Below are 13,262 nucleotides of genomic sequence, written 5' to 3'. Positions count from 1 at the left end.
ACTGGAGGACTATGTAGAGGACTCTGTAGAGGACTGAGGACTATATAAAGGACTACATAGAGCACTCTATAGAGGACTATGTAAAGGACTCTGTAGAGGACTGTAGAGGACTATGTAGAGGACTGTAGGGGACTATATAGAGGACTACATAGAGGACTGGAGGACTATGTAGAGGACTCTGTAGAGGACTGAGGACTATATAAAGGACTACATAGAGGACTGGAGGACTATGTAGAGGACTCTGTAGAGGACTGAGGACTATATAAAGGACTACATAGAGCACTCTATAGAGGACTATGTAAAGGACTCTGTAGAGGACTGTAGAGGACTATGTAGAGGACTATATAGATGACTCTGTAGAGGACTATATAGATGACTATTTAGAGGACTCTATAGAGGACTATGTAGAGGATTGTAGAGGACTCTATAGAGGACTCTGTAGAGGACTGTAGAGGACCCTATAGAGGACTATGTAGATGACTGTATAGAGGACTATGTAGAGGACTCCCTAAAGGACTCTCATGGGGACTACAGGACTATATTGAGGACTCTATAGAGAACTTTATAACACCAAAAGCAAAGTACATAGCCGAGGCTGAAGGTCGTTGGAGGAACAGTCAAGGGATCAGCAGTCATTAGGGTCCATCCTCTGGGAACTACGAATGTCTGGCCAGAACTGCATGTCAATGTATCCAATAGTTTTCTATACAGATTTATAGATTTCTAAAACACAAACTCATAGTGGCACAAGAGAAATCCAGGTTTATCTTCAGGCGACAATGAACGTCAATCCATCCAATTTGTTGTTGCCTGACCAAAGGGGGTTAACGGGACAGACAGCAGCTGAAGATCATGACATTATGTAATATAATAGAGTACCTTCTCATACTCGGAGGCCTTGTGGCTGTTGTTGAACAACTGGAGGTTCAGGTGTCGGTTCTCCTGCAGGAAATCCTGAAGCTCATTCTCCTGGAGGGAAGAAGCAGAACGGAGTTCAGGTGTTTAGTATCCGAGAACACGACGTCAGCCATCGTACGTCGTTATTTAATTCTGGATGTTTCTCTGCTGTTTCAACCCACGACGGGGAAACGATAACACGACGCCGACGTCTGGAACGCAAACCAGGACGTCGTGCTCCTTCGCTGCTCTCTGTGAGCAAATGTAAATCAAACAGGCATTTTGATACCACACACACACACACACACCACACACCACACACACACACACACACACACACACATACTCTCTCTCTCCTAGTGTGTTGAGCTGAAGGCAACACAACCCTTCATTGCAGAGGAGGAAAACTTAATTACATTCAATCAACGGTGGCGAGGCATTGCCGTGCCGTCGAACGGAGAATCTGCTGCAGCTCCGGCAGGCCGAGCATCGATGTTGTTGTTGTTGTTGTGCGTCGCTGTTGTGCGTCGGCGAGCCGGGAGGCCAAACTGCCTCATGCATGATGAATTAACTGAAATGCATCTTAATGGCCGAGCTCCTTCCACCTTTTTATGTTTTACCCGTGAAAGATGTTTACGAGGGCGAGCGGAGGAACGCATCCATGCGAGGGTGAAGTACGCCTTAACGTTGTATCGACACACGTACACGTGATAAATCAGCACGTCCGTCAATGCAACGTCAATAATCACACAGCAACATGTGACTTGTTACAGTCGGAGAAGATCATATAATACATTCATGTACTTTCATGCTGAGGCACTTGAAGGTAACAGGGATATTGTTTGTGTATAATAGGTGTACTTGAATAATACTGCTTCTACTACTACTCACTACTTCAGATAATATTCATAACAATGGTACTTTTTAAATGAACTACAACAACCAGAGTCGCATCTTTTCCATTCATTTCACTTTTCTTTCTTTTTAAATTATTGGCATTTCAACTTGCACCATTGTGTGTCCAGTCAGTTTTAATGCTTCCCACACGAGCGCTGGATTGCATTTGGCATCCCCATTCATATCATCGATCCTTCAGTTTGGAGTGAATGTGAACGCTGCAGGTGTTCAGTCTGAAGGACAATAAAAACCCAGAGAGCTTCACGTTTCACTGTGGAGTTTGTTCCTTTGAAATGAAAGCCGGTTGTTGATTTAAACGCTTCAACACGTCTGCCAACCTCATTTCAAATCCTTTTTTTGGGGGGGGGTTCTTACGCGACGGCACACGGCGGGATGCAAACCGAATTGTCTTGAAACACAGAGAATCAGCTGTTTCTTTGTCCCTCATTGTGGAACGTGTTAGCGCTTTAAAGAGATCAGCCGACGTCATAATCCCCTTTGGCAGAGACCGGTTCCTCTGTGGAGCCCGGCGGTGCAGAGACCCGTGCAGGATCCGGCGTGGCCCACATCGGGCCGCTGGCCAGCGTTATTCAGCTGAGATGTTCTGCCGAGGTGTGATTTGTCATTCCTTTGGTGGATTTTGCTTTTGAATAGCAACACGTATGTAAACAGACTGTAAGATGTGCATTCAGCCTGATAATGATGTGTAATGGTGGAGAGAGGCAAGTAGAAACGGGAAGCAGAGCCTCGTTCTGGAGCATCGGAGCCGAATCACCGTTTAACACCGGAGCAAACATGTGACCTCTGACCCGCTGCTCCGGGACTCCGTGGACTCCATGGACTCAGTGGACTTGGTGGACTTGGTGGACTCAATGGACTCCGTGGACTCGGTGGACTTGGTGGACTCAATGGACTCCGTGGACTTGTTGGACTCCATGGACTCACTGCTCCAGGACTCCGTGGCCTTGGTGGACTCCGTGGACTCAGTGGACTCAGTGGACTCCATGGACTCGCTGCTCCGGGACTCCATGGACTCTGTGGACTCGGTGGACTTGGTGGACTCGCTGCTCCGGTACTTGGTGGACTCCGTGGCCTTGGTGGACTCCGTGGACTCTGTGGACTCAGCAGGGGGAACAGAAGCACTCCTCTTCTTCAAAGGCAGACACCATCGCTGCTGAACTAATGACCAGCTAAACCTTCTCAGCCTCTGTAGCTGCATCCAAAGCGACTCCATGTATTCATGTTACAGGTGGCTTAAACTGGACGTCGTCATGGTAACGGCACCCGTTGGTTTGTGGACTACGGTTCTGAAGCCTCGAGTTCAACATTTTGGCTTTGCAACCAGTGAAGGAAGTGACCATGTTTGGACTGTGGAGGAGCGACGGGTGGATCTGATGAACACCGAGCAGCACCTTTACTGGATCTGGATCCATGTGGATTCTGGTGTGAAGCTTTATGCATTACATATAAAATAAAGAGATCCTGACATTTTCTGCTATGACGCTTCCAGTCCAGTGATAATCGAAGTTTAACACCGATACTTTCTTCGAGCGATGCTGGCAGAGCGGATGCTCGTCGCCATGGTAACAGGCCTTTAAATGCCGGCGGAAGGCCTTTCTCCTCTGACGGTCTGTAGTTATACAGAAGGTGGAAGGTGCCAGATGGTCGTGCCAGTGTTTACCGTCACTCACACAGGCGGTGTTTATGTACACGACAGCTGAGCTCACTGTGAGGAGACCAACTCAACAACATCTATATATATACTGTATATATATATATATATATATATATATATATACAGTATATATATATAGATGTAAACTGTCGACTCACAACGCCGCTCACCGGTCTCGTCTGTGTTGGTGTCTCTGTTCTCAGAGGAGACCAGCCTGTCTATACCATCCAGGGACAGTTTGCCCCCCCTCCCCCCCCGGACTCGGCAGGCTGACAATGGGGCGAGGAGGGAAGTGCTGCTGTGGGCAGGGAACGTGAGAGGAGGGCAGCAAAGAGAAACCGTCCTAATGGAGAGTTTATTTGAGGCAGAGGAGCCAAACACAAAGACAGGGTTCGTCTAAAGAAGAGGGCTGGGGGGGGGGGGGGAGCATTTAAATGACTCTTGAAATAAAATCTAAGTTCAGACCGGATCTACATCCACTTTGTGTGACGTCTTCTGCAAGTTACAAACTTCATCATTTTAATCAGGAGAGACGATGAAGGGAAGATGATTGTTTAATCAAACAGATGATTTGTGATATTAAAGTCTTGGACTCGATTATCGAGCTGGTTCATGGTTCTGATGAGACGCTGACGTGAGGCAACAGGCTGACAGTGAAGGTGTGCCACTGTTGCTATTGGACAGACGAGACCAGCTGACGAGACCAGCTGACGAGACCAGCTGATACGGTGATTGACAGCCGGCAGGGAACCGTGGCTGCCCGTGACCCAAATCTAGCGCAGCATCCTGCAGAGGTTACGTTTGAAAGCCGAAGGCGTCACATCGGCTGTCCCGTCTCAAAGATCTAAGAGGATCCAACGATGGATCCTTCAGGGCCGACTTATTTCCCAGGGTTCATTGGGATTGGACTTTAATCAGCGTGGCGTCTGCGAGGGGATCAGCAGAGGGAGATATCCTCCATCATAATATCAATTACAAAGAATTAAATATGATCCCCGGTATTACATTAGTGACCTCTTCTTTGCTCTCTCTCGTCAACCACAGGTGGTTGCTAGGCAACGGGCCAAGTGGTATAAAGGTGGCAAACAGGAAACCCTCTGTAGACCAGATCAGAGACCATCAGGATCTAGTCTAAACACAGTCTTCAGGGGCAAGTCGGTGTTCAGTATGTGGACTGGAGGAGACGGGGGATCGAACCGACAACCTCCCCATGAGCTGCAGGATGTCTGACAAAACAAGGAGCTTCAACACTCATGAAGCAGCTTTCCTCCCCGCGACTGTGTCTAAACGTGGAAACTTCCACTTTCTCTTCTAAATCAGCCGTTCAAATCAGCGTGTTTTCTGCCGCGGCGCCGGCGGGGATCCAACATCACAGCGGGGCGATGGCGTTCCCTCTCCTTTAACGGGAGGAGCCGTTACACAATACAGAGTGATAAGTCACTCTAACTTAAGCTTGGTTTGTGCTGTGATGGAGTGACGTCGTCCTGCTGTGAGAGTCTGATGGGACTCGTTCAGAGGGACGGGATGGAGGACTTTTAACCTGGATGACCTGGTCATCTCAGACTATCGGACGGTCACATTCGACCCACTTCCTGCTTTATTTTGGAGCGTGCTCGCTCTCTGTGGTCTCCAGCTTCACTTCCTCCCGTTGTTTGTTTTTTCCCGCCTCTGAACTCGCCACGCCTGCAGCTCATCACCAATCAGTCACCCGGTATAAAGACAGCCGCTCACACACAGCTGCCCTGATTGCCTTTTTGTTTCCAGACTGCCTCTCTGCTCTGGAGCTTCTGTCTCTTGACCTTTTGCTTGTTTTTGGGGGAATCTTGTAATTTTTTTTTTTACTTATTTTGTTTGATTTGCTCTTTGAGTTTTGCCTCAGTCCTGGTTGTGTCGTCACACATTCCATCATTTTAGGCAAACTACACAATTCCTAACAACACTGTGAAGTCGGCAAATGATGAAATAAGTGTAACTTGTTGCAGCTGTTCATTCATCACCCACACATCATCTCCACCAGCTTCCAGTCTTCTACTCTTCTTCTTTGGTATGTTATCTGCAGTTAGAACAATGCCACCCCCACCTCAAATTCTTAAAAGTGAATCCACATTCTCCCTGCTGGCCACCAGGGGGCGACTCCTCTCTGGTTGTATAGAAGTCTATGAGAAAATGGTCCTACTTCTCTCTAGTTAGCTACTAAGATGACTTTAACACTTAGCTGTAAAGGTTAACCTTGAATTATAGAAGCTAACTTTGTTAGCAGCTTCACACCAGAATCCACATGGATCCAGATCCACATCCACAGTAAGGAGCAATCCTGAGCAAAGAGGTCTAACATGAGACTCAAGCACTAATAAAATAATGCAAGCTAAGACATCGAGATGATATAGAGACGTTTTCATTTCCTTCTCTTTGCCTTTTTGAGTCGGCCTCTAAGACGACCTTTCTGCAGCTCTGTGAGAAAAACGTTTGTATAACATGTCTGTGACCTTTTCACATTTGACCTTTGACCATCACCTGAAACACACTTCATCAACACGGAGGATGAAATCACATCTCCGTGTTCATTCAAAAGCATGAAACCATTGTTACCACAGCACCGATGTTCACGGTGGCGTCCGCCCCCTCCCCCCAGAAAACAAACCGCTCCCCATTTTTCATTCCCGCTCGTCACCCCCGGAGACCGAGCCGTCGTTCTAGCAGCCCGCTGTTTTCTCGGGGGGGGGCTTGTGTGTGATGATAGCAGGCCGAGGCTCTCAGGTACAAATCAATTCCAGCCTCCGTCCCTGGGGGGGGGGGGGGGGGGGGGGGGTATTTTTGGAGCACTTACCAAAGTCTGACATGTTTGACTCTTTTTCTTCACCTCCGCCTCGAGTGCTTCACACTCCTTCCTCCTGGTGCTGATCTCCGTCTCCTGGGGAGGGAAGACAAGGAAATCAGAACAACTGCTGTGATCCGTCAGGAACACAAGCTTCCTGAGAGAAGTCGCTGAAGCATTTCATGACTCAGCAGTTTCCACAGGTTATCTTATAGATGCTTTCTCTGAACAGACGGTTCAGATGTTGAGGATGCACAGTGGAGCGTCGGCCTCCGGGAACCATGTGATGAACAGGGTTTCCAGTCATTCCGTACATGTAAATGAACATCTCATTGCCAGTTCAGCGGGTTCAAAGCCATCTATAGTGAACTCAGTGTCCCGCAATTCATCAACAACGTACAGGACTATGTGCCATCATGCATTGACCTGAAGGAAGAATGAGCAATCAGCCTGGAACAAAATCCATGAGTCGTGGTGCAAAAAGTAACATATTTAAAGTGAGCTGAGCAGCAACATAAGTAGTTATTTATATTTTAATTTGGTAAAATACGAGTATTCCCTCCACATTGGCAGCAGCACCGTCCCTTTAAGAATCAGCTGGGACTGAGAATCTCATTGGTTTGCATGAAAATTAAGTTATAAACCAAAGTAGTGGACAAAATGTAAAATGTCGCAGCAGCAGAAGTACAGCCGGTACCGACTCCGCGGGGCGCCTCGACACACCGGGGCTGTTTCTAAAAGTCTCCGATCTGAATCAGCATGTTTTCATCCACGATGTCTGGACCAACAGAGCAGTCCAGGGGATGAAGAACATATTTAACCTCCAGCTCTTCTTCTAGATATGTTAGTTCTGGAGTCTATTGACCTTGTTTTATTGCAGAAGGGCTCGTTTCCTGTGTGGAAGTGAAGTAATAACCTTAAAAAATGTCCCAGTAAGTCGGCGTGAGCAGAGCAGCTAAACTGCTGATATTCATTACTCTGTCTGGTTTATTCTGTCTGTATAAACCTGGAACTTGAATGTGTCCTTTAGATACATCCCAACACCTGATATCATTTCCATCAAGACACCCAGAATGCAACGGAAACAAGCTGAGCTTTCTTCACGGTGTGCGATTGGAGAGAAAAAAAACAGACTAAAGTGGCCGTTTTTAGTCTGTCGGTCTCTTCAGAGGATACACCACCGCTGGAGAACGAGGGAGGCAGATAGAGGAGGGAGATCCTCATCAAAGCTGATTGTGTGATCTTTGATGAATATAGTTTCTACAGACACTTTTAACCAGCCAACAGGAGCCGGAGCAAAGATGAATGAAGTGTTGAGGAAACTTCACATATACGGCAAACAAACTGCCAAGTTGAGTCTAAATGAGCCTCCAGACAGCTCGCCTTCTCCCATGTGGGCCGGTATCTAACGTGTACAGTGTTCAGAGCCAGACAGCTACCGCACACACACACACACACACACACACACACACACACACACACACACACACACACCGTTCTCGCCGTGGTCCATTTCTTTGGAGCATTTGCCAATGTTCAATTAAAAATCTCTCTGATAAAAGATTCAAATGGCTGCCGCTGTGAGTAATGAGCTCCCGTGTAAGTGAAGAGGCGTTTACTGTCCAGCAGATGAAGACAGATGAGGAAGACCACCCCCCCTCCTGTAGACCAGATCCAGCAATGGTGGATCTAATGTAAATGCACCTGCAGCAGCATACGTAGGGGAAAATACACTCTGCTTTATGGTTAAACACAACTTAGGAAACCAATATGTTGACAACTTTGTTGCAGGTTAATGTACAATAAAAGGTTGTAGTTTCATGTGTAGGTCAACGACAAAAGTACAGTCTGATAATTCAAAGTAAAGAAACAGCGTTATCTGACTTAAATGGAGCCAGAGATCATTTTTAATTCTTTTCATTTTAGATTATAATGGAGGATCTGCTTCATGATGTATTTCAAACTGAAGGCCCTGCCTTCTGCTCGTAGACGCCATGTTGACGAGAATACAGTAGTCATCTGGAGCGCAATGCATTTTGGGATACGTTAGACCCTGAAGGATCGGATTCTCCGAAATCCGGGGAAAAGAAGGTGTGCGCTCTGCATTTGAAATGGGCCGGCCTTGTCACATTCAAAAGTCTTCGAACGCAGCCTCCGAAGGACGCGGCCCGCCGAATCGCCACGCGGCTATCACCATGGCAACGTGAGCATTTAGCTTAAAAGCACCTTGTGTCACAGAACCTGAAAAATGAACTTTACTTGAACACTTAAGAAGTTCCTAAATGTTTGTGCATAAAGAAAAGAGAAGTAGCTGAGCCTCAGCTGTGGGCCCTGAACGCACCGTCTCGGTGTTCAGCACCACGGAGAGCTCCCCCCGGGACCACGACAGCAGCACGTACTGTACATACGCAGTTTGACTGAAATGTTCCGGTGAGGTGGATGCACGGAAACATCTGGATGGAACGAGCTGCACATGTGACTGAATCATCATCGCTGCGATGACTAATTAACTCAGAAGGCTTTCCCCGGTCTGCTCACTCTTCTGATCTTTGGAGCTGGGAAAGCTGTGTGTATAATCTCTGGTGAGCAGGGGTAACCTCATTACTCTCTCTCTCTCTCTCTCTCTCTTTCATCCCTTGTTGTGTTGAATATGCATGATGGGTAATGATGGCTAATAATCCTGCCGATGGCTGAGCGGGAAAAAAAAACAAAACTCTGTTAACGTTTTTCCACCAGATTCAGAGATCTCAAACGCAGACAGACAGACAGACTTCTTCACATCTAATTATGACAACTGAATTCTAATCCTGTCGGAAATATACTCAGCTCAGCTGCTTTATAATAAATAAAACTGATGGCCGTCGTAAAGAAAAAAGGCTCTTGACTTTTTACCGGGAGTAGTTATGCTGGGAAACAAACAGTCCATCACCTCTCTTTGCAACACGCGGAGCTTCTCCAGCTCGTTTGTTGCCTCTCAGAATGTGAGCGGCGCTCCCCGAGATAGAAAATGTCCCGAGACTCTTTTCTCTTTCTTCTGTCGAGCCGAAGCAAGAAGGCCATTAAGGAGGCTGGATGAAAAGGCTTTCCACTGAGTGTTGTCAGGGCCTTTTAAAGAGAGGATTCCCCCCCCCAACCGACCCCCGTCTCACTCCACACCAAAGCACCCGTCTCACTCAGCATCATGTGACTCCACGGCTACAAACCGGTGGTCGAGACGCCGCGCGGTAATCTGGCGACAAGCACTCGTGATTTCAGAATCATTTGAAAATGGCAGAGTGAGTTACATAACCCTCGACAGCTTAAGTCTGTGTGTGTGTGTGTGTGTGTGTGTGTGTGTGTGTGTGTGTGTGTGTGTGTGTGTGTGTGCAGCACAGATGCAGGCGCTCCACTAATACTGTACTCGGCCGCCGCCTGTGAAGCGTGTGGACAGCGACATGCAGAGCGACTGCTGAATCACACATTTACAGGATAACAACTCAAACCCAACGACTGTAAATCCCAGAGGTCAGCTAGTACAGAGAGAGGGAGGGGAGATCAACGACATGAGGAGGAGTGATGGCGGCTGACCGTATGATCATGTGAGGTGTATGTAAAAGGCCTCGCTGTGGAAGCCAGCAGACAGCAGGAGGATGGGAGGCGGGATGAGAAACGGGTTGGAGGCAGGGTTTACCGTCTAAGCTCCTCACCTCTGCAGCATTTTGTCCCGGTATAAGACCTCTCTCAGGCATATTAAACATCATGCAGCAAAAACAAAGAAGTCTGAATTCTACTTCCTGTTGTTTCCTTCACACCACTACCACCGAGGTCTGACCTCTCCGAGGCCAGCGAACGCTACACGACCTGGATGTCTTTATGGGGCTAAAGCTCCACCAGGAAGCAGAGACTCTGCTGCTGCTGTCAGAGGCCTCCGGGGGTGAAACACTCGCATCTACCAGGAGAATGTGAGGCTCGTTGGAAAAGGAGGCTAATTTGAGCGAGCAGGCTCAGAGAGAGAGAGAGAGAGAGAGACTGTAAATCTCATAATCCCACCACATGAACACGAAGATGTCCGATGAGACTTTTACCTTAATGGAAACTAAAACAATGACTTGTATAGTTCTGCCGTCTCCACTCACGTCTCTCTGTGTGCTGGATTCAGTAATAATAATAATAATAATAATGCAGGTTAGACGGGAGAATCTGCAGGCTTTTGGCAGCTGAAAGCTCTTCTGCTGACTGGAGGTCCGCGGAGGGAGCATCTGATGATTATACTGCCCACTCAGACGAGACACACGGAGGCTTACTCATCATCATCATCACCCAGCTGGAGCTGCTGGCCCGAGCCTCTGCAGACTGTCACTCGGTTGACATGGCAACCGGCGTCTCAGCAAACAACGCTGTGTTAAAAAAGACGGTGGTCATAAACACGCGTCACCTCGGCGGCTTCGTATTATGACAAGAGAAGATGCAGTGTGTGTGTGTCTGTGTGTGTGTGTGTGTGTGTGTGTGTGTGTGTGTGTGTGTGTGTGTGTGTGTGTGTGTGTGGAGGAAGTATGTCTACATGCATGTAAACCAAAACCTCAAAGAAACCTAAAAAAGAACAAACTGGACCAACTGGTTGCAAAGGAAGAACACAGATCAATGAAGTGCTTCCTCAGACAGAGCCAGGTGGAACTCCCAAAAGACTGCTGCTACAAACACACGGGTTCTTTCATCCCTTGGAATGTCTTTCTGGCAAGAATAAAAAAAAAAATGTGAACTGCATCCCAATACTTCTGTCACAGTCCATAGAAAACAAGTGGCTTTTGGAGGAATTCACACATTCTCACACCTCGCAGTCAGAGAAGCCGACGGAGGAAGAGAATCTCACCGACCCGCCGCGATCACATGTTTGTCTGCACACTTGGGCCGCGACCACATAAGCTGATTAGAACGCCAAATATTACACGCTGTCCTATTTGTTCTGATCCAGCGTTATCCCGATGCCACACACCACCGACCTCTGGAACCTCGTCCAGGTAGGCTAAGATGGATAATTGTGAGGGTTGTGTGTGTGTGTGTGTGTGTGTGTGTGTGTGTGGTCAGAAGAGTGAGAATCACGTCCTGTGATTTATAAGCTGATGGAGCCTCCTTCCTCCAGCAGGTGGATCTCCAGACAGTGGATCTCCACCTGCCCTCCGCTCCAACAGACAGCAGTTACACCTCCATCCATCCTCCCGCCACACACGGCGGCGAGACCTCCAACTGCTGAGAGCGAAGGCGCCGTCGTCAGCTGAGGTGGAGCTGTCTCTCTCTTTCGGTCTGTCTGTCTCTCTCTGTCTGTCTCTCTGTCTGTCTCTCTCTTTCTGTCTGTCTGTCTCTCTGTCTGTCTCTCTGTCTGTCTCTTTCTGTCTGTCTCTCTGTCTGTCTCTCTGTCTGTCTCTCTGTCTGTCTCTCTCTTTCTGTCTGTCTGTCTCTCTGTCTGTCTCTCTCTTTCTGTCTGTCTCTCTGTCTGTCTCTTTCTGTCTGTCTCTCGGTCTGTCTCTCCCCTCCTTTGATCCTCAGCCAGACTGCCAGACATGTGCCGCTCCATCCTGCAGGGCGGAGCTGGCTGCAGGGAAACAGCTCTCCGTCTTCCATCCGTGAAGCGCGTATCAACAGCTGGCGGGCCAATTAGTCTCCAGACTGCAGGAACCAACATAATGATGCACCTGAACTTTCATGGCGTTTCTCAAACTTATCTGGAGTTTGTAGAAGTAGAAATCAGAGCTGCTTTGACATCGTTTCCATTTAGTTCCCACTGAGCGGATCCTTGTTGTTCCCCATCGTGAACCTCGGCCCCGGGTCTGAAACACGAACCCTCCCATCGGCCCGATCTTCACCGCTCGCCAAGATGCTGTCAGCCCGGCGGCGCCGCAGCATCACTTCCTGAGTGTTTAAGGAGAAGGGAGGCGGAGAGGAAGGTCGGCCGTGGAGGAGCGTCTCCTTGTGAATGTGCGAGGTAGAGAATTGTGAATTGATTACGACGAGGCGTCAGACTTGGCTGCAGGCCTCGGGCCCGAAGCAGACACTCTGATCGTCAACGTGAGGGTGAGGGTGAGGAGATGCCGTGATCCGGTAATGGGAGACAGGTGGTGCCCGGGAAGGGAGATAAAGAGCGAGGCCTTCAACGCCGCGGGAGTCTGGCACAATCACAGCCCAAACAGACGCCTTGGCCTCTCGGCTGAGGGGGAGGGGGGGGGGGCTCTCTGACCATCGCTGCCAATTTACAGGACACTCAATTACCGGTCATTACCTGAGAGAGGGACGTGCTGCCTTCGGCCAAGTGTAACATTGTACAAGTGGTCAGAAACAGAGAGGAAATAAAGCCAACACAGACACATTAAAAATGAGGACTGCAAATCTGAAACACGTTCTGACTCCCAGAAGTCTGTGTTTTAGACTGATTCTGTTTGCTTATTTCCTGTTTTATTTTGGAAGTCCCCAGACTCGTGTGTCCTGTGTTATGCTTGACTTCCTGTCTTTTGTCTCCACACCCTCCTTTTTTTCCTGCCCGTCACCACTGTTGTTTTAGCCTCTCGTTTCCACCAATCAGCTTCCAGCCCGCCCACCTGCATCTCGTTGTCTCGTTAGTGCATTTAAGACGTGTCTGACAGACAATGACAGAGTCCAGCGTTATCAGACATATATATATATATCACATAAACGACGGCTACCAGAGTAGATGGCTGCTGCTGCTGCAGGAGGCCTGATTGAATAAAGCCTGCTGGTCTCTGATTCCTGCAGACAAAAACAACCTCCAACCTGTCAATCATTCTCTCCATGTCTGTTTGCAGCGACTCAACACAAGGAGAACTCCAACTTAGCTTCATGATTGAGGAAAAACGGACTCAGAAAGGCTTCCTGTGAGGTTTTTAAGTACAAAATGTGAAAAATTCCTTTTCTGCATGAAACAAACGGCAGAATAAAAACATCTGGGTGGATCTAGAAGTGAATGAATGACCGTATTTTAACACAAAG

At 48.2% G+C, this 13,262-nt stretch overlaps 1 protein-coding gene across 3 annotated transcripts in view; it reads right to left on the bottom strand.

The window, feature by feature from the left end:
* rimbp2b (RIMS binding protein 2b) overlaps positions 1–13,262 on the bottom strand; it is a 71,530-nt gene that overhangs the window by 32,473 nt on the left and 25,795 nt on the right. For all 3 annotated transcript variants that reach the window (XM_084023941.1, XM_084023943.1, XM_084023942.1), the window contains exons 3-4: positions 6,297–6,380; positions 880–969 (exon numbers count right to left, since the gene is read on the bottom strand). In XM_084023941.1, the coding sequence (XP_083880067.1) occupies positions 880–969; positions 6,297–6,380 (174 nt within the window). The remainder of the gene's footprint in view (positions 1–879; positions 970–6,296; positions 6,381–13,262) is intronic.

This window comes from Eutrigla gurnardus, assembly GCF_963514095.1.
Source record: "Eutrigla gurnardus genome assembly, chromosome: 13".
In the NCBI taxonomy this organism is placed as follows: Eukaryota; Metazoa; Chordata; class Actinopteri; order Perciformes; family Triglidae; genus Eutrigla; species Eutrigla gurnardus.
Note: the sequence above shows the minus strand (reverse complement) of the source record. Positions and strands in the feature narration are given on the sequence as shown.